The sequence below is a fragment of the Passer domesticus genome, chromosome 3 (genome assembly GCF_036417665.1).
Source record: "Passer domesticus isolate bPasDom1 chromosome 3, bPasDom1.hap1, whole genome shotgun sequence".
NCBI classification, from domain to species: Eukaryota; Metazoa; Chordata; class Aves; order Passeriformes; family Passeridae; genus Passer; species Passer domesticus.
Window position 1 is genome coordinate 27,049,971 of NC_087476.1, and position 21,353 is coordinate 27,071,323.

Consider the following 21,353-nt stretch of genomic DNA (forward strand, 5'->3'; position numbering starts at 1 on the left):
ACAATCCTAAGTATCAGAAAAGCAGAGGATATTCAAGCCTGAGAAACTAAATCTGTGGGACCTCACTGCTTCTTTGAAATTACACTGAGGAATTTGACATCATTAGTTAGAGCTGCTGGTAGGTTTGAGCTAAGAAGACAAGACAATTGTCCACCCTGTAGAGCTCACTTTCACAATTACACCTTTGCATAGAGGGGCTAGGATGAGTAACTGCATGCAGTCAATATTTATATATATATATTTATATATAGACATGCCTAAAAGTGAGTTACCATGGCTTGTATTGTGTAGGATTGTGCTACCATAGGTTTCTTCCTATCATAATGAAGCACAGGTTTTATAGATGAACTAATTAGAACTGAAGTGTTTTCAAATATTATTGATGCTGTTTTCTAGGCTCCTCTGTTGAGCAAGCTCAGTACAACATTTTTCGAGAGCCTACTTCAAATGCAGAAGTTTCTGAGGAAAACAAAAGAGCATGCTTAAGAGCGATGCAATTCTTTTAAGGCAAATTTTGTCATATTAGAAAGTCCATGGATCTAAGCAAAGTAAGAAAGTATTTTCTGGAACTTTACACTAGTGTTTGACTAAATATTATCCCTCCAGCAGTTCAGGCTAAGTATTTTAATGACAAATTACACATTTGATCCAAAACAAGGAAGCACTTAATTTTTGTTCTGTTTGAACTAAGAGGTATGTAAAACTGTCAGTGATTTGAGGACAGGATGTTAAGGGGGAGAGTGTATAGGAATGTATGCCTAAAAGTTCAGCAATAATTTGTCACATGCTTAAAAGTTTCATCACATTAAATGTTTCTGTTGCTGTAACTGTTTGCTACATCAGTACAGCTTTGGCATTTTGTGTCAAAGAAAGATGCAACTAATATAATTGTTATATTAAAAAGATGAAAGTTCATGCATACTGGGGAAAAGTGATCCAATCACTTTATAAATATGCTTTTTCAACCCTTGTTAATTATTAGTTTCCTAAATCCTTCACACCTTTAAATCAAAGACTTGAAATATAGTTCTTGCTAAATGATTCTTGTTAGGAAAAATTATTAACATGGGAAAGAAGTTGCAGTACATTGCACATTATTTTGATCAATTTGTAGAGCAAGCACAGTCTTCTAGCCAATTTTATAGGCTGAAGATAAAGAGAGAGACATTTTTCTTTTAAACCTACAGACTATAGTCTCACTGGATATCAGCCACAAGAGATAAGTCATGTGGGCACTCACAAAACACCCAATCTTAATTAGTAGAAGAGACACCAACACACATCACCTATCTTCACTCTATGTTCCCTTGGTTCTAACTTAAAAGCATTGCAACTCCAAAGCCTGTAAAGATCTCTTCTTTCATACATAAACAATCTGAAAGACAAATACTTACTTCTAAAAAGCTAGGAAAATGTGCTGTCTGGTTAAAAGCTAGTCTTCTTCCAGTTTGCTTTTTTTCAGAAGATAAAGTTTCCTTCCTGTCAGGATACATAGCACTGCACATCAAATAAAAGCATAATTAAAAGGACAGTGGCAGTAGTGACAACTTAGCTACTTACCCAGCTGTCAAGTTTTACTTTATCTTCAAACTGCTGTACTTACAAAATTGCTGGGAAAACTGCATTACTTTACCTTCTAGTGAGTAATGTTTGCAGTGTTTTAGTTATCCCATCCTCATGCATCTTTTTTTGCCTGGAACTCTGGTTAAAATAAAGCTCTCCTATATGGTTTTCCAATGCAACTTTCCATTTTTACTAGTCTTTTTAAAGGCCATACTCTTTGAGGTAATGGTTTTAAGTGATTTACTTAGTGTTAGACCAGGGGGAAGAAATCCCTGAGTCTCCTAGAGCAGCCACACTTTTAATCAAATATAACTCATAAATCACATTTACAACTTTCAGAACTCAATCAATAAGATACTTTATAGTCTGTAAAAAAATAATCTGGAAAGTAGTAGAAGTACAAGAGGGATGTTACTAAGGGACCACACACATCGAGGCTCTGCACATTGTCTGTCTTTAGGGACTAAACTGCCAATTTTAACAATGACTGATTTGTCCCAAAACTCTAATGCATTTATAAGCAGTGCATAGTTGGCTGATAATGAAGCATTTCAGGAGGCCATAATCAATAGTACCAAAGCAGAGTAAGTTTACTGTTCTGCTTTACCCTGGTTTGGTGACTATTATTAATACTTTTCTCATCAAACTTTAGCTAAGGACTTTTGTTCTCTTGGGCAGAAGTTTTCATGGCTTTTCTCTGAAGCAATCTCCAAGTAAGTTACAGAATACCAAGGACTTCTCAATGCTAATTCAGTTACATGTCTTCCTGAAGTTTAATTTGCATATTTAATATAGAAAATTCTTCATCAAGTGTTTAATTTGTATACATAATACTGAACAGGCTCCTGTAGCAAAAATTACCCTATTACACAGTACTTCATCTAGGACTGACACATAAGTCAAAAGCAAGTTCTGTAAATTACTGCTCAAATATCTGCATAATGTCAATTATATAGTAGATAACTTTCTCATAATTTCTGGACCATGCATTAAAAAAAAAGAAATTAATCACCTCACATTAGATGCTTCAAAATGTGTTGCCTCTTTGTATATTCCCCTAATGACTCAAACATAATGTGTATATTTTGTATGAAGATTTATTTGAACTTTTTTTATGCAAGAGACACCACAAAATTGTTGTACTCTATGCTAAGAGAAAAAACCCAGAGAAATATTATCTCAGCCTTTTGAAGATCTAATGACAGCAGCTTTCATGAAATATAAACAGATGCCTGCAGCTGTTGTATCAATATTCAAATTGAACACATACTCCAGTGATACCAGAGCGTGGTGGCTAAGAGACTTTGAAGTGACAGACTACTCAATAACAAGTTTTCATTCAGATGGAAATGATCTTATCGGACTGAGTTCAGACAGCTTTGCCTTTCATTCCTTTTTGAGACATCTGCAGAAAGTACTGGCAAATATCTGGATGATTTCAGTTTTTGAAGCCAGAAGACTAGAACAAAACAGAATATGTGAGAGCTGTTAGCAGCTCTTACAACAGAGAAAGAAAAAAAATTAGGATATAATACTGATACATTAAAACTTTGCATTAGAATGTATTCCCGTTATTACTTTCAACAACTTAAATGGCAATTTTGTGTAAAGATAGATGACAAGTAAAGTGCAATCACAGCTCAGAAATCTATTTTCTAGTCACACTGCAAGTGACTTTTAGTGTTAGCTCTATGAGGGATCATGCTGTCACTCATTTAAGACAGTTCCATAGGCTGAAAATGTTAAATGAAGTTCCTAGCAGTGACTGAATTTAATATGTTTAAGTACTTAGCCTTTTGAATCAAAACTGCCAATAATTTTGCTTTAAGAAAGGACGGGAGAAATTTGTTCGACAAAAACAAATTCGCAAATAGTGAAGTTGGTAGCAGCCAAACAATCTTTGACCAAATTTAATGCCTAATTGCTCTATTTCAGTTTTAATAAGCTCTCTATAATGGAAGGTAACAAAACCTCACTGGAATCAGAAACCTACTGAGATATCTCTGTAAATAACATGAAAAGCATCCCTAATACTGCATGTCCTATGGCTTTCTGATGGACACAAGTGAACCTGTTTGTGATGTTTGTAAAAGATTGTCTATTTACAGAGCTGCTTTGTTTTGTGATCAGAGATTCAAGTGGAATAGCAGAATGTTGAGGAGGGGAGCTGAATGGAATTGAACTCTAGAAAACAACTATTTGAATCCTGCATAGCATCAATGTTTTAAGAAATAATTAGAGCCTAAATATATACACACCTAAAGCTATGTCCAAGTCTTTAAAAGATATGTTATCATACAGAGCCTTTGATTTTCTACTGATGGTATGAGGAGAGTATATCTGCTAAAGTTTTCTACACGGTTTTCTGTAGACCTGATGCTAAGTCAAAGGAAACATAATCTGGTTTGGGGTGGTCAACTTCCAGACAAAACCTCTTCTCATCCACATGGAGAATATGGCATATAATAAAATTACTGTATTTATTTATATACTATCATAATCAGAGTCCTCTGGGGGGAAGTCATACATGAAAATCTTGACAATAACATATTTTTTGTATTCAACAATTGGATAGACATACAGAGGCCTGTCTGCATGATCTTACACAGAAAAATACTGAGTAATTCAATTTCTATTCAAACTTGGCAGGGCATGAATCAGATCTGACCTACAAGGCATGATGCTGCACTAATGCACACAGATGGTAGTAATTCTGCCAAATGTGTGAATTCCTATGCTAATAAAATCACATTATTTATGATTTCTTCACACACTGCTTCAAGACAAGTGATTTTTCAGATAAAGTCAGAGCATGACCATCTGTCACTGATCATAAGGACATGCATAGAATGGAGCAATCATGAAGCATCTGGTCAAAGTATGATTCAAAAGGCTAATAAGGAAACATAGTCTGGAATATGATATGAAAAAGTTGTATCATAAACCAGACATATAGCAAGATAAGTAATACTTATAAGTATGAGATCTGGTTTTTCTTCCATTGTAAGAGTCTGATACCTGTACCAAACCAGATAAACTCTGAATTTAGATTTCTCTCCAGAGAAATTACATATCAGAGCTTCTTCGGGTTTCTTAACATGTTGAGTATATGATGTGTATCCAACTTGTAAGATGATGTTTTCTCTTGTGTAAGCCAATCACCAAGGAAGGATGCACCAAGATAAAGGTTTTTAAAAATTATTTGTATGATCAGTTCCATTGAAACTGAAAGAAAGTACATTTATGTAACCACTAGACAGGCATATTTGCTATTAATAACAAAAAGGATTTGTTGTCAAGAATGAATTATGGATACTGGTTATATATGGAGAATGTTAATATAGGAAAATTTATATTTTAAAACTGTTCAGTGCAAATGAATCCTAAAGTTACTTTTTCCAATTAATGTATTGAATTTTAAAATCCTTGAGGAAAGAAATTTTCTTCTAGGAAAATAAAGAAAAAAAAAGTCACCGATGACATGTTTGTGACTGTTCCAGAGAAACGAAACAAAAAGCTTGTGTTTTGTGAAAATACATAATGAATCAGATCCTCTGTGGCTGGTCTTAGGTACTGGGTAGAGGATTTAAAACTGTTGATCAGAAGTGTCTGTATCCCCAGTCTGATGTTTCTATTACAGGCACTGTCAGAATGAGCGTGTCTGTGCTGACGGTTACGGACAGTGGGTTCGGACTACAAGAACACTGACTCCCTCTGGGTGATCTGCTAATCCTTTGGAAAAAATGGATTTAGAATTAACCATTGTGGAATATGATTGGTGTCAAATATGTTTATTTGATGGATTACAGCACCCTGTAACACAATTTAACATTAATAATCAATGAATTAATATTCATTGAGCTTCCTGCTCTTTATGATATTGTGTTAAATTTCAAAGGCAAGTGATCTGAATTATCAGACAACCCATGATTAGGAAAGGATGTAAATAAAAATCTCCTTGAGGCAAGACTAGAAATTTAAAAGCCCATCTAGATAAAGAATGGACAAGTGAATTATTAATTAACAAGCAGAATCACATCATCACAATCCCACAAAAAAAAAAAAAAAACAACAAACAAACAAAAAAAAAAAAACAACCAAACAAAACTGCAGAAGAAAATGCAGGAAGAATTGCAGTGAGGGAACAGAATTCCAAGGTCATAGAATGAGTCTGAGGCTAATTCAAGAATACAGGTGAACTTGATTTTTAGTCTCCTATGCTATTTTAAAGTACAGTTTCTGTGTCATGCACTGTATTTTTTCAGACTACAATAGAAAATAAAATACATCCATAACTGGAAAATCAGTTATTACAGAGCATGCATTGAGCTGCTTCTAATGTCCTGACATAGTCTGCTTAAACTGCTCCTATGGATAGGTTTTTGCCCTGTGAAATGACTTTAGGTGTACTTGGAGATAGAGGCAAGGATGCTCTTTTCACTTTTTTATCTGGTTTTTCTTTCTTTCCTCAAATACACTGTGTTGACTGAGAAACAGTTGAACTCTTTGATTTGTGACAGTTCATTTTACCTTCCTTTCAGAATATTTGGCTTTGTTATTTCTTCCCTTACACTGAACATTGTCAGTGCAAGTACCCTTTCTACTGTTAATATCAAACAATTGAACAGTTTGCTTCAGGAAACTAATTCTGCAATTCTACAGGACATCATCTATCTCCAAAATTTATCTCTTTCAAGTCAAACTCTTTCTCATATAATCCAATTTCATGAGGGTATTTTTTCTTCGCTATCTTTGATTCAGCTTTATAATCCACTATGTATAGCCAAAGAAAACTATTTTTGTGGTCTCTGAGTGATTAAGTTAATCTCAGTATATATGTACTCTTCCTCCTTAAATCCTTTCCCTCTTTCCTTTATCCTTGTTGCAGCTCTGATATGACAGAGAGCACCAAGTTAAGTTGGGTGGTGGAGTCTATTCTCTGCTGTATCATATGTGTGATGGTCGAGTGGTCACAAAAACAAGGAAAATAAGCAACAAGCTCCTGCAGTTTTCCAGAGAATGGCTTATGGAACCATCAGAACAAAAAGTATAGGCCAATAGATTTTATGGTCAAAGAGAGAATGAATAAAGCACAGTGATTGCTAGTGTCAAATTGTAACATAGGTATTTGGATATACTTTCTGAAATAATCTGTCTGATAGCAGTGATCGTATTCAGAGTTTTATTCAAATTCTCCAATTATTTCCTAGCATTGTCTCTTTAGGTGGTGTATATGTTAACAAAATTTCAACCCTAAATTTTCATGGAATTCTTCCCTTCCACTTCACCATTTTTCCCGCAAAAAAAATTTAAAGATCACAATGGCTGCTAATTAAATTGAGCCCCTTGCTTGATATGATAGCATATTGGCTCTTATAAGCCAATGCTCTGCACGATCAGACATCCCAGGGTTGGAAAAGGATGTAAATAGGACCTCACAATACTGCATAGTGAAGTGTTAACTGGAAAACTCACTTTTTCCAAAAAAAAACCCACTATTTTTTCTACACATGTTGTCCAAACCCACTCATATTTTCCACAAAAAAAGAAAGAAACTCCATAGTTCAGTCTTCATTCAGTGATGATGTTATGGAAATGTTCAAGGACTTTTAAGAAAAACAGTCCAAGTAGGACTTGGAATAACATTACTAGTTCTGAAATTGCACCCAGATTTATACCAGGAAATATTACCAAGAAATAACTGAATTGAGATTTTGTTTAGTAAGTATTATCTCATTTTCAAATTTACTTTCATTATCAATTATAGACAACCACAGAGAAAACAAATTATGTGTCAATAGCACACAAAACCAAGAAGAATATTGAAGGAGTATTTAAAGTAAAAGCATTTTATCTGCTTAGCATTCAATAACACATCAGTAGCCAAGAATCTCACTTTCACTTCTATTCTCACCTACATTCCCCACTACATGGCGCACACAGTAATCCTACTGACCTGCCCTCCCCACCACAAGGACCACTACAAACACCTGTAGCCACAACCAGAGTGAGCACCTTTATCACAGAGTGCATCTCTTGCCGACTCATGCAAAATGAGGGGCTTACTTCAGAGAAATGCTACTCTAGGTGGGTGCTGCATGGCCCAGACTGCGTCTGAAAGCAGTGTGGCAGATGGTACACAACATGCTCACATATGCTTTGCTGCATCTGTAAAATTAACTTAACTTTTAACTAGTTAATTAAACTGGTCTGCACTGGAAATCAGAAATGTTTTCCACGGATTAGCAAAAGAGCAATGCAAGTTTGTAACAGTGGCCACACACCAGAAAGGAGACTTCCACCTGAGTGGAAGAATCTACAAATGAAAGAGTGACTCGGCTCTGGTAGCTGGACTACTGTGTCCACTTCTGGGCTCCTCAATATAAGAAAGACCAGGAGGTACTGGAAAGGGTCCAGCAGAGGTCACAGAGAAGATTTGGGGTCTGGAGCATCTCTCTTATGAAGAGACACTTCAAGAGCTGGGCCTGTTTAGTCCAGAGGAGAAAAGATTGAGAGGAGTTCCCATAAATACGTATAAATATCTCAAATTCTGGTGTCAGGAGGATGGTGCCCGGCTCTTTATGGTGATGACCAGTGACAGGATGAGAAGAAATAACCATAAAAGAAACCACAGTAAGTTTCATCTCAACATGAGGAAGAACTTTACACTGATAGTGGCAGAGCACTGGAACAGGCTGCCCAGGGAGGTCACATAATCTCCCTCTCTGGGGACATTCAAAATCCACCTGAGTATGTTCCTGTGTCGCCTGGTCTAGATGACCCTGCTTTGGCAGGAAGGTTGGACTGGATGATCTCCAGAGGTTTCTTCAAAGCCTAAAGGTTCTGTAATTCTGTGACAAAGAAATTGTCAAATAGAAGACGATAAAAATGTCCCTTTCTTTATATTGGGGCTCAAAAAAAAAAGACATGCTGAGTCAGCTTCTTTTATTTCTGCTCACACTGCCCTGGGGAGGTTGGTAAGCCAAAAAGGACTGTAAAAGCTACAACAAAAATGAGGGAGAATAAACAAACAACAAATGGTGGCAGGAAAAAATACAAAACAATTATGAAGTTGAAATTTAGAGATTCTTGTGTTTTCTATAAATATACAAAATAGCATATAAACAGTTTATTGCTATTTGGGAGAACAAAGCCAGAAAATAAAAAAGGATATAGTATATAGTATTATGGGGTCTGTAACATAACAGTAAGGAAGAAAAGAAGAAACAGCATTGGTCAGGGTCAGTAAGAAACATTTCTGGTTTCAAAAAAGAATCTACTTGTAATGACATTTCCCAGTATTGTCATAGATGCTTTCGGCATTTTTCTCCTTTACTTTTTGGTTTTTAGTAGACAAATATTGATTGTAACTTTCTAAAAGACTCATGAATCAAATATTTAGGGGAAAGACACTTTTTGTAAAGGGAGCACCTTTTAGAGCAGAAAATGAAAATAGCCATGCTATGAGCAAAAAATCGTGGCATAGATAAATGAAGATATTGCCGGAACTTATAAAAAACAATGTCATAGAGAGTGACTAAGCCTTACTGATTATTACAAGTAAGCTTCAGCACTACTTACAGAGTCCTGTATGTTTTTGGCAAGTTGTTCATGTGAAAAATAAGCTACAGCAATATAATAGGAAAGTATTAATCTAATGTTTCTGAAACTGTAACAATGCAGCAGGATTTCAAAGTTCTGCTACTGGGGTCAGAAGAAAGAATAAAGAATGTTGTGGTTCTGGAAATACGGAAAACATGTGGTGTATTTTTCACAGGTAACAGAAAATGCAAACAGGTGCAGGGATTGGTAAATCTCCATTTGAAGTCTCTTTTTAGCAACTACAAAGTGGCAGGCATTCCCTGCTCTGAGATATGATGATTAACACTGCAAGCTGAAAGAGTTTGTGGAAAAGGAAAATAAAAAACAGTCATTTTCTTCCTCAGAGAGTTCTGAGCTTTTATTAGCATTGCTGTGACAATTTTTTCTTTATCCTTTTAGGGGAACTTCAGCTGGATTAAGTACAATGCCGATGACTACTTTTCTTTATAACTGCTCATTTTATTTTCCTTTTCTAGATTTGTATTTTAAAAATATTTTCATTGTTCAGCTGCCCTATCACACAACCTCACAAATATGTCCTCCCTGCTGTTAAGTGCACAGTAGTAATTCCCTTTATCCTCTTCCCTCCTTCTTTTCTTAAATGTTATCAACATTTTAGCATATCTAACTGGGACCAAAGGCTTAAGAACCTTTTTAATGGACCTAAAATCCTAAACAAAGCAAAACAAACAAACAAGACTCCAGGATGCCCCTTGAAAGAAACACATTTTGAGCCAATATTTTGGATCAAAATGTTCAGTTCTGACAAAATGTATTTTTACTGTTTCTTTTAAATCTTTTGCTTCTGCAGCATCTCTGGATAAATTTTAGACCCACAAGCATCAGTGGCTGCATTATTCATGGGAATGTTCAGGCTTTAAATCTGGGCTGACATTCTTTCTCTTATTCTCAATTGCACTTGGTTGGTCTCCAGAAATGTCGAAAAATGGGAGACTGCTTCTGATTATCCAGAAATGAATTTCATATTCTCAGTACCTCTCTTGAGTGTCTCTGAATTCAACTTTAAAGGAAGAAAATTATGTAGTCTGCTGGATCTCAAAGAACAAAGAATGAAAGGTCCCTTCATACTCTATTTTTTTAATGCATGGAAATTCTTGATTTTTTTCTGCACCTTTTCTCTACATTAATTTTTTCATGAGTGGTATAAAATGCTTTTATATCAAGGGAAGAATTAATTTAATAGGAATTTCTGTAAAACTCCTGTATAAGAATCTCTAAACAGAGAAGGCTGTGTAGTAATTCTACAATGCTTTTAGCTAGACATTTGATGAAGTTCACATGTATTTAGTAAGAACATTCCCACCTTATGTGGTTTTTTTTCCTATTACAACAACTCCATAATTTATACCTCAGACAAACCTACAGAGATAAAACTTCTAAATTTTGTAACTGTGCTGCATAAAAACCCAAAACTCAGTAGCATACTCCCTTTAATACAAGAAAATGCATGTGAAGACACAGATATACAAGAGGGTCTGGACTTCTGCTGTCAAACTCTAAAATAAATTTAAAAAGCTTGTGGCTGTACACATTGTACACATTTTACTCATAGAAATATTTGATTGATTTTTGCTCTTTATTTTGCTGACATTTACCAATTTCTGAAGCCAACTGTACATATGAGTAAAAAGAAAGCCATTCATTTACAATTTCCCTAAGATAATATTAAGAATAAGGCCACATGTTGGAAAATAGCTTTGGCAGTCAGATGAATCTATAGTTTTCCATTTTAGTTGGTAGAATCTAATAGGGCTCTTGTATTTCTTTTTTCCCTGAGTTTTATTTTTCATATTTGCATATTTTCTCTAGTATTAGATATCCAAGTGTCTTTTACTGTTTGCTTACAATACAGTAGTTTGATTTTTGTCTTGTATAGGGATAAAAAATCCATTAAATAGAATTCTTGACATAGAGAAATACAAGTCATATAGGATTCTTCTTTTCTTTTGTGGAAGTCATTGTTTGAAGCACGAATGTAACAGAGAATCTGTTTGGGCAATGTATCACTCCTTTTCTCTGTTTGATGATGTATTCACTATTTTCAGTAATTCCACTAAAACACAAGGAGACTCTATATGTTGACAAGTTTTGAACCTCTCCATGTTCTGAACAGAACTTATTTACATCCATGTAGAACTTAAGTATATAAGTATATTGTGCTACTAGGAAATTCACCTTCTGAATCCTAGATATCCTGGGTTACTAAAATTCTAAATCACTAAAATGTTTTTGCTTGCCTATATATTTACTTGACTATTTTATCACCACAAACTGTTATTACTAAAATATAAAGAAAGTGCAATGGTAGAAAGAAAACCAAGATTTTATTTTACATAAAATAAGTGGCTTCCTCAGAAGTTAGGAGGCTTGAGCAGCCTCATAATGGAAACTTCGTAACACCTATATTATAAATTTTTCTCCTCTTTAAATGCCAGCATTTTAAGATTTTATGTAAATGCAGGCACCAGTGTTCCATGAAGATGCATGAAAAAGGACGTGTCAGGAACCCTTAATTAGAAATAATGTGGGGTTTCATGTTTGAGTCAGAAATTTTAGGCCAGGAAACAGCAAAGCCATTTTCTCTTTAGCCACATTATGTAAGTAGCCAACATCCTTCCAAACTGGCCACTGGCCTTGGGAGGTGGCATGAAAGAATTGGCCAGATGATATGGTCCTGAGCAGGACAATTTACTGAGGTACCTAGAGAATCCTGATGTTCACTCCACTCTCTCATCTAGCTGAAAGTTCCTGAGAGTGGTCTGGGAGCACACCCACAGCTTCACACCCTGTGTGAAGGAATGAAAATCCCTCTGTTTTCAATCACAACATTCTTGAAATCAAAATGTCAAGGTGGTAAAGCATACTGTTATCCTAACTCAGTACCACAGATGATTTCTAACTAACTATTAAATTAACTGTGCTGTAGAAGCACACACAATCTTCTATGTCTCTTTCTTACATGTTACATAATAAAGCTCAAAAATATTATTTAATACCTCACCTGCTTTATTACACAGTATCTCTTGGGGAAGAACTCAGTCAAGTGCAGAAAATAAGCACTGCCAAACTGCCAGGGGAGACACAGCATTTTTGCAGATGACTTGATTATAAGCAAGTTAGCACAACAGAACAAATGGTTCCAATTCAGGAGTTACTGAAAGAAGCTTTTCCCAGAAAATGCCATAAATGGAGAAGTAAAGCAAGAAAAAAAGCAAGTATTTGTCACTTACATGACAATGATTACCTTCAAATGAAAAATTACTCAAAGGACTGGGACATTGCAGCCTAATACATTGCAAGCTTTAGAAAGAACCAACTTTATACTGACGTTTTCGAGTGGAAAATTAAGGGAAGAAAGCTTGTTCCCTGCAAATTGTAAAAGCATCATTATTTCAATTTCTGCTATCTGTTGCCCAGAATAGAGTTTGTTATCAAATTGTTACAATTCTCATAAAAATTATTATGACAAGAAAACATTCATCCATGCACATTAAAGAAATAGTGATTCAAAAGCCAAATGCTAGAAATGGCAAAATTTCACAGGTCTGGTCCATGTGATGAGGAGATGTAGATTTGTCTACTGCTTTTATAATTTGTTTTTTCCAGAAATGTTCATTAATGCAAATCCTTATAGCAAAATGCTACAGCTATCTAATTTTTTATAAAATCTGAATAAAAATTAGCAACTTTAAACAACACTTAAAATATTTTAAATGGCACATGACTGGATGTTGAATGGACGTGAATAAAAGACAGAGGATGTACTAGCACACAACTCCACAAAGAATTTCTATAATTATTAACTTTTTTCACCACAATCTCTGAAAACAACTTAGGCCCAACAGGCTCCATAATCTATTTCAAAGAACAGACTTGTGAAATATATATTACATCTCTGTTAAATAAGAGAACCCTATAGCTCTCCAGTATAGCATAGAGCTCTATATTATATGCTATAGCAGTAGACTCTACAGATGTTCTGGAGCTCATTGGTTGTGGGTAGATGGCAGCAGCAATCATAAATAACTTTACAGGCAGCGGGACAGCAGTTTTTAAGATTTTGTTGGTGCTTTGAAGAGCTCTTTTCACATCTCAGCTCTTTCTGATTATCCTTCCTCTAGGTATAATTAAGGTTTAATCACATATTTAGTCTTAACAATCATAGAAAACTGTCACATCCCTTTACAATTTCGTTAAGTCCTCTGGAGGGATTTGAGATGCAGGTTCATTTTAAGTAATAAGCTTATATGAGTGACCAAACAAGTAACGGAATGGAGAGATCCTAAATCAGGGTCTGATGTAGTAGAATGCCTGCATCCTGAACATAAATCCCATGAATCACAGAGGTTCCTTACACTCCTAAAATTAAATATATGTAAAGCTTACATGCTTCACTGAATCTGGGACATAATATCTAAATTGGATGAAAATGTAATATTAAGTTGTATGAAAGCTCATACTTACACTTGTTTCTGAAGTGGCAAAATTCTACAAAAATGTTCAGGAGAGCATAAGAAGGATTAGTCTAAAATTGCTTCACCTCTTCCTTGTGATCTCATTTTTTTTTCCCTGAAAATCCTGTTTTTCTTTGGTTTAAAAACACTTCAGCAAATTAACCCACCTTAAAGTAAAACTGATAGAACAAGATGCAATTGCATTGGGGATATTTCAGACATCTTGAAAATGTTTTGTGAGCTAGGAGGGAAACAAGCAAGGACCATATGCTAAGTCCAGAGACTGTGAAGCTAATATGATTACTCATAGACACAGGGTATTATAAAGTGTTAACAAGTTACACTTCACAAGGTTTGCATTGTCTGATATTAAAATGCACTATATTCTCAAGTGAAAGTTCAGTGAAGAAAATTAATTTATACAATTTCCTTGTGCATTGCGCATCCAAATAATATTTCTGTTGAATTATATTGAATGGAACAGACTGTGGGAATGGCTAGCTATTTCCTATGAAAATTGCTATAATCTCAACTAGTGTATCAAATCCAGCATACAAAGTTAACTACTGGATAAATACTTCATTGTTCTTAACTAGCCTACTGTGTTCTTAATTTTCAACCCCATTCCCTAAAAGAAAAAAGACTGAAGAGAAACCTTACTACATTTTTTCAAATCTAGTGCAAAAAGCTGGAGAGTTCATTTGAAAGTTTTACATACACAAATAGCAACTGTGGGACATCAATAGGTATCTCACGAGTCTAGATATAAGCTGAGGTTAATGACATGAAATTAATGACTCTGGGAATTTATAGAAATCTCTAAACATTATTTTTTCCTGCTCACAGAGTCTTACAAGGTATGAATCATTTTGAAGGAGGACAAAATGAGTGAAAGAACCCTTGAACCCTGGAAAAAGAGAGGTTTTGGGGTAACCACATCCCATTTTTTCTTTCTGGGTGCATCAAACTGAAACCTGAATGTGGAGATGAAATTGCAATCGTCTTTTCTTAACCTCTTGATATAATTTTCACTGGCTCACTTTTCTTTTTGATTTAAAATGTCACAGACTTGTTTTAAATCATAAAGAGACAGTATAAATGTTATTAAGGAGATAAATAGTTCTACTGGAGACATGAGATTGTTCTAAATATGGCCGAAATAAAATAAATTGGGCCAAATACATTTCTTTTCAAAGCCAAAGACAAAACTCCTGATACTTGTCTGAGATGAATTATGGTAGTCAATGACACAAGCCAGAAATGTTTAATTAGGAATGACATCTAGAAAAGCATATGTAAAAGAAACTTCTAATGTTCAGGGTGATATTATCAAGTGTTTCTCAACAAATCAGGAATTCAGCAAGTGTATCCTGGGGAACAAATGCAGCAAAGTCTTTAGTGTGACTGTTCCAACCTCAGTGCCTGCAACAGCCTTCTATTTTACTGTTATTTTTGCAGCTTTGTCAAAGGAGTTGACCTTTAAGTAATGTACAAAATATACGCAGGCAACAAATCAAATTCAACAGATTTTCTGGTTTTAACACATGACATTTAAATACACTTTTTATTGAACAATTTATAAAATTTGTATGGATTACTAAAAATTTTGGAGACTTAAAAAATGTTAATCTTATAATTAACAGTCAAGGATATACTGTCTTCACACATGCAAGACACTGATATTCCAAACTATTGCTATGAACTTTCCAGTAATACACCACCATCTGCTTTCATGCTAAAGCAGAGCCATAGCAGTTTTTTTCCACTCGTGAGGGAATTTCACAATGAAGCAGATAATACAGTTTAGCTAATAAAGAAAGAATGATATGTTTAATGTTAAAGTAAAAAAGTTTATTTATACAGAAAGGAAAAATAAAAATGGGCAGTGCAGAGTACACTATCTACCCTTCATACCCTATCTATAAAATCCTCCCTTTCTATTGGATGAAAGCACTCTTGTAGCACTCACCACTGAGCAATGAAGATTAATTTTAGGTGACAAACGTATTTTTTATGCTGCATTTTAATAAAGGTTTAAAATACATCTTGTACTAACTTCTAATTTCTTATTAACTTTGGTAATTTGTAATTAAAAAATAGAAAAATGGAAATACTTGAAAGCACTGTTAAAGAGAACAGAGGCCTCAGATGGTTGCTCTTCCATGCTCTATACTATATCCTTACTTTGGCCTTGGGTATATAAGCAGTGTTGATAACTTCAGTTTCAATTTGGCATATACACTGATTTGTATGAATACTTTCCTATTTCCTTGGAAAAATGGAGATAGACTTCCATTTTCCAAAACTGTAATTTAGAGATATTTCAGAGGTATCTGCTTAGAGTAAGTACACAGTGTATTTTGATAAATTGCTACGGTCTAATATGTACATAAGGACAATTATGACTTGAATGTATTTTTATAAGGGCAGAACAACCTTATAGAGCTTACTTGTTGAGGAACAAATGCATAAAACCAAGAAATTGCATTTAATAACACTCTTAAGTTAAAACAGATCACTGATAATGACATTGACTTGCTCTTTCTCTCAAAGATGTTCTTATACTCTGTAACAAAAATAGTTAGCAACCAACTAAGTGTATCTTACTGTAGCTATTAAAGCAACAAATTCATCCATTCTAGTGAAGCCATGATATCCACAGAGGGTTTGTACGTAAAACCCTGTGTAGCTCATGTGCACTGCTAAGATGCCAGGTAAGCGTACAATGAGTTTCTTGCTGAAATTTAGTTAATGGTAGGTAAAAGGCAGATCACAAACATGATTAATGAAAATATATCGCTGAAAAGTATAGGTGTACATAACAGCATGTTATATCACAGGTATCATTAAGGAGTGAAGAGAAAATTTCCTTGACTGTCATAAAGTTTCTGTATTTCATGACAATTTACTTTCTCCATTGGAAAGTCTATGGTAAATAATTATAAAATTATTGCACATGCTTTTGTCTCCTGTAATTATGAGCTCTCTCTAGATTTCTTGAAGAACAGGTCTCTGAATATCAATGGTTTATAATCATATTTCAGTTGGTCAAATTGTGGTTTCATTAGACTAAATTATCAATCTCATTGAAAAATTAGTATTAAATAAGATCACTCTATGCTGTAGTTACTTTTCAGCTACTAAATGCAGGATCCATCAAGACATATTCTGATCTACATAAAGATGCAATGTGACAGCATGAGCTCTGGGATGCAGCTGCCCCAGTGAGCTCCCAGCCAATGAACTTGTTCAGATACAGCAGCCCTGGCTGTTCCTTTTGCAACTAGCAAAAAGGAAGAGTTCCCTGTATTGAAGAGAGGGTTTTAGAGGGTAAAAGCAGAGCTCTGTGAAAAGAGAACTTAATTCATCTTCTCCACACAAAAAAGAAAAGAAATGTCATTCTTCCAACGCTAGAACTGTTAGACAACGTATGTGGAAATATTAATCTCTGTTAATATCTCAACATCAGGAAAGCTGCAGGAAAGCAAAAGGAATCTCTTCCACTTTTAGGGACAAAAATAGATACACCATGGAAACTGGGTGTTTGGCCGTTAAAAGGATGATATGGTTGTACAGCTGAGGCTATCTTCTCCAAAGGATCTACTTGTTTCAGGGTTTCTTTAAGGCTTCTATTCTGTTTTATTGAATGGAATGGTTACTGCTGTACCTTATGCAGAGTCAGTCCTAACAATCAGAAATTTGGTTACAACTGCAAATTAGTGCAAGAGTCCCTTGCTTTTAATTCGCTCTTGGGGTAGTCATAATTCAGTCATATTTTCACACGTGGTTTTTGAAATGAAATCACAGAAAGGAAGAGAAAAGAAGTCCCCTTCATTTACACGACTAAGATAAACTTCCTTGGAAGACAAATTTCCTTGGAAGTGTAGTTGGCGGTCAACTCTTTCCAATGTATGAATTCTGCTGGCCTGCACTGGCTAAGCTGCAAAGAACAAAACCACTTAGAATGCTGCATTTTTAAATGAGCAACAATACCTTTTTTCAACCAATGAAACAGAAGGTACTTTCCCTAAAGTCTGTAGCACATGGAATTACTCCGCCCAGATAATACAATTCAAACACAGATCATGTCAGTTATCATTAAAAACAAGAAACCAGAGTAATGCCTTAAGTTTTAGCTTTCACATTTTTCAGATTTTGTGCGGCCTTGGTGTGTAACTCTGAACTTCATATAAAGTGTTTGCAAGTTCTCTTCACAGTTTAGTTAGACAAAACAATCCTTTTCCAGCTTGAGAACCAAGGACAGCTGTTACAGCCTCAGGCCCAAAAAGCATAAACAACAGCGAATTGAAGAGAGCAAACTGAGAGGATGGGACTTCATAACCTGAGGCTGTAATTGGACAATTAACCCCAATATGCTAATGGACCAAAACTTATAAAAGCGTGAAACCTCATGACCGGTCATCCATTTTGTGAACATTTTGGGTCCATCTTGAGTGTAGCACTGGCTAGGCTCTTGCGCTGGACAAGGTGTTTCCTTTAAGAGCATTTAATAAATATCTACTTTATTCTTTAACTCTGTCTAGTCTCTGTTCTAGGTCAGGCATCCATAGAAGGCCCTTGGGGGCTGAGATGAGCTGGAAGGTCAGGAGAAAGCAGCAAACACTGGTGGAAGGAACCAGTGGAGTTCCACAGAGTGCTTATGCACACATACCAATATGGCCTATTATCACAGGATGTCTGTCAAACTCCTGCTTAAATTGAACATTGCTTACTTCTGGCATAACCCATACAAAAAGCCAGAACCTGCCCTCATCCAAAATAGCACAGATGATGCTGATAAAGAGGATGCCAACTGCATTTTTTGGAACACAGAATGAAATTCTGGCACATAAAATGTATGTAAATAAATAAAAAAACTTTATTGAAATGTTGAAAACACTTAATTGAAGCACTAACTAAATATTTAATGTTTTATGGAAACACACATTTTTAGTTTCATTATTTCATGTTGCAGTTTCCACAGCTGCAGTGTATTGTAAGCAACTACAAAGAGTATCCTCAGAGACTAAATATGTGGAAAATACTCAAGGGATTAAATTTTAACACTGAAAATGTGCAAATATATGCTTTATTATAAACTTGAAAAGGCTACCTGGTAAAATAGTCTCTGATATCTAGAGAAAAATGACTTTTTTTTTTTTTTGAGGTGACAGTCAGTGACTGCTTTCACATATAGCAAGTGCAATGACCTATTTTTAGACAGTAATACAATGTGATGCTAACTCACATACACTAACAGTCTGGCAAGGGCATTCTTAACTCCAGTTGCTTTTACTTCTTACCATGGGAAGTTCATTAGGAGGATGATACAGTTATATAACCATATTCTAGATATTTTTTGGTTCTTTTCCTGTATATCAGTAATGCCCTTTAGTGTCATGAGAATTATCTACTGCAATTCATTAACCACACTACCTTGAAAACTAAAACAGTTTTTTAAGCCAGCTATGAAACTGACTCTAAAAAAGAACTTTCTGAAAAACAATAATGAAAAGCAATTACAATTACAAAACAGAAATATTGATCAGTTTGCCTTATAGCCTTGATTAATTTTACAAATAAACCAAAATTATTAAAATAATTATTTTTTATTCAAATTCTAATTATATTTATTTGATTTGCTTTATGTGCAAAAGTAGTAGAAGTATAAATGAGTTACAGAGAAAAGGAAAAGCCTTTTTCAACAAAGGATCTGATACAGTAATGGAAAAACCCCAGTCTGTAGAAATGGAAAACATAATCTTTTGAGGAAGTCAACTTACTTCTGTCACAGAAATAAAAACACTGAAAAATGTACATTGTGCACTACAATTTTGCACAAATAATGTAATGTTTTTTTCATTAACTCAAATTGCAACCCTTAGGAGTATGCCTGACTGATATCACCTAATTTACACTGCAAATAAGTATTATTCGAATTACCTCAATGAATTTGGTCCTCAGTTAACTAAAAGTAACTGGGATAAAAAGCAGAGAAATATGACAATCAATACCTCTTTTCTCCCTTTTCATCTTCAAAGCAGAATAAGACTTTCATTTCATAAACTAGAGAAAAAATTAATCACAATTACCTTTTTCACAGAATCGCCCAGTGAAATGTAGTGGGCAGTCACACTGGAACGAGGTGGCCCCAGTAGGCAGAGAGAGAGGGTGACAAGTCCCTCCATTATGGCACAGTCCTTCCTGGCACACAGATGGAAATGCAGGGGAAATCTGAGAGGGCACACCAGGGTCAGGCAAGTGAGGCACATCAGAAGAAACCACAGGGAGTGCTGCTGATAGACGTGTGGGTAAAGAGACTCTGAAAGGAGAGACAACACATCAAAACAAAAAAACTCATGAGATCTAATTTTGTTACTGCACTTAAGCTTCAATTTATATTAGTTTTTTTTTTTATTAAATAGAAATTCAGACTATACTTAAGAAAATATGAATATATAAGTAATTCCCAAATCTAGTCCCCATCCAGAAAACTAGCAAAAATAGAGTGAAGGTATTTTTTCCTGTGAGGGAGCAAGGAATAGCCTTCATGCCAGAAGCACAGTTTTTATGTGCTTTCAAAATTCATTTTTGGTGGATGTCAACAACAGTTAAAAAATAAACACAGGCTTCACTTATTAAATAACTCATTGCTTGAAGCTATCAAACCTTGTAAAGCAGTTCTATAGGAGACTTCCATACAAGTTGATAAAGCATGCATAACAGAAGGGAAAAAGCTGTAGTACAGAAACACAGTATATTTTAACTCACAGAAGTATTGGGGAGAAAGGGGAAAGGCAACAAAAAATGGACTTTTTTGGTTTAGTATCACCTGTTTGTCAACTCTGTTTGAAAGAAGCCCATATATTGGCTCCTGCTGTGCTCTTTCTTTTCTCTTTGGCACCTGCTCTTGTATCAGCTAAAACTTTTGCTTCACCATGTTCTAGAGTTGTGAATATGTCTTAAAAATAAGCATTGGAAAGTGATGATGCACTGTTAGATTGCAACTGCAGAAACAACATAGGTGGGGATGCATTCAGTGTGACATTACATTCACCACTCCATGCATCTGTCTAGCTTCTTCTTAAGTCCATCTTCCAAATTGTTAAACATATCCCATTTACATGAAAACTGATATCAATAATTTATTTTTTTAAATCCATATTTTAGAAAGTACCAACACACTTCATAATATTCTGAAAAAACTCTGCCCAACAAAACGCATCACAGGTAAATAAGTTGTCTGTTAAAGTCACTATTAAAAATCTGCTTCTGTAAATTATCAATACAACAAAAAAAAAAGGAAACATAATCAGAGGCAGTTAGGAAAGAAAAGGAGGTGGACAGAGGAAGGAGATAAAAAATTCAGGGCAAAGTAAATATCTAAGGGGACCCAAACAAAGGCACAGTAACTGAGAAAGGAGTGGAGCCTGGGGAAGAACAAAAGGGATGCAGGGCTTATGTGGCTTATGTAAAAAGAAGACGTGCAGGACCATAGTAGTAAAGAAAACATTAAAATGGAATACTTAAGCAGGGATGCATCCAAAACACAAAATAGCAAAATACACATACTGTGGTGCTTAGCAATGAGAATTTCAAGGCAACAATCTACTTTATATGAGAGAAAAGTATCCAAAAATATGGCAGTCATCAAGGTGGCTGAAAATAAATCATTAAAAATTTTTTGAGGCAGAGGACTTGGTAATAAAAGGC

At 35.0% G+C, this 21,353-nt stretch overlaps 1 protein-coding gene across 5 annotated transcripts in view; it reads right to left on the reverse strand.

Annotated features, from left to right (window-relative positions):
* Nucleotides 1-21,353, reverse strand: part of EYS (eyes shut homolog) — a 797,842-nt gene that overhangs the window by 169,546 nt on the left and 606,943 nt on the right. For all 5 annotated transcript variants that reach the window (XM_064412283.1, XM_064412282.1, XM_064412281.1 and 2 more), the window contains one exon: nt 19,733-19,962. In XM_064412283.1, the coding sequence (XP_064268353.1) occupies nt 19,733-19,962 (230 nt within the window). The remainder of the gene's footprint in view (nt 1-19,732; nt 19,963-21,353) is intronic.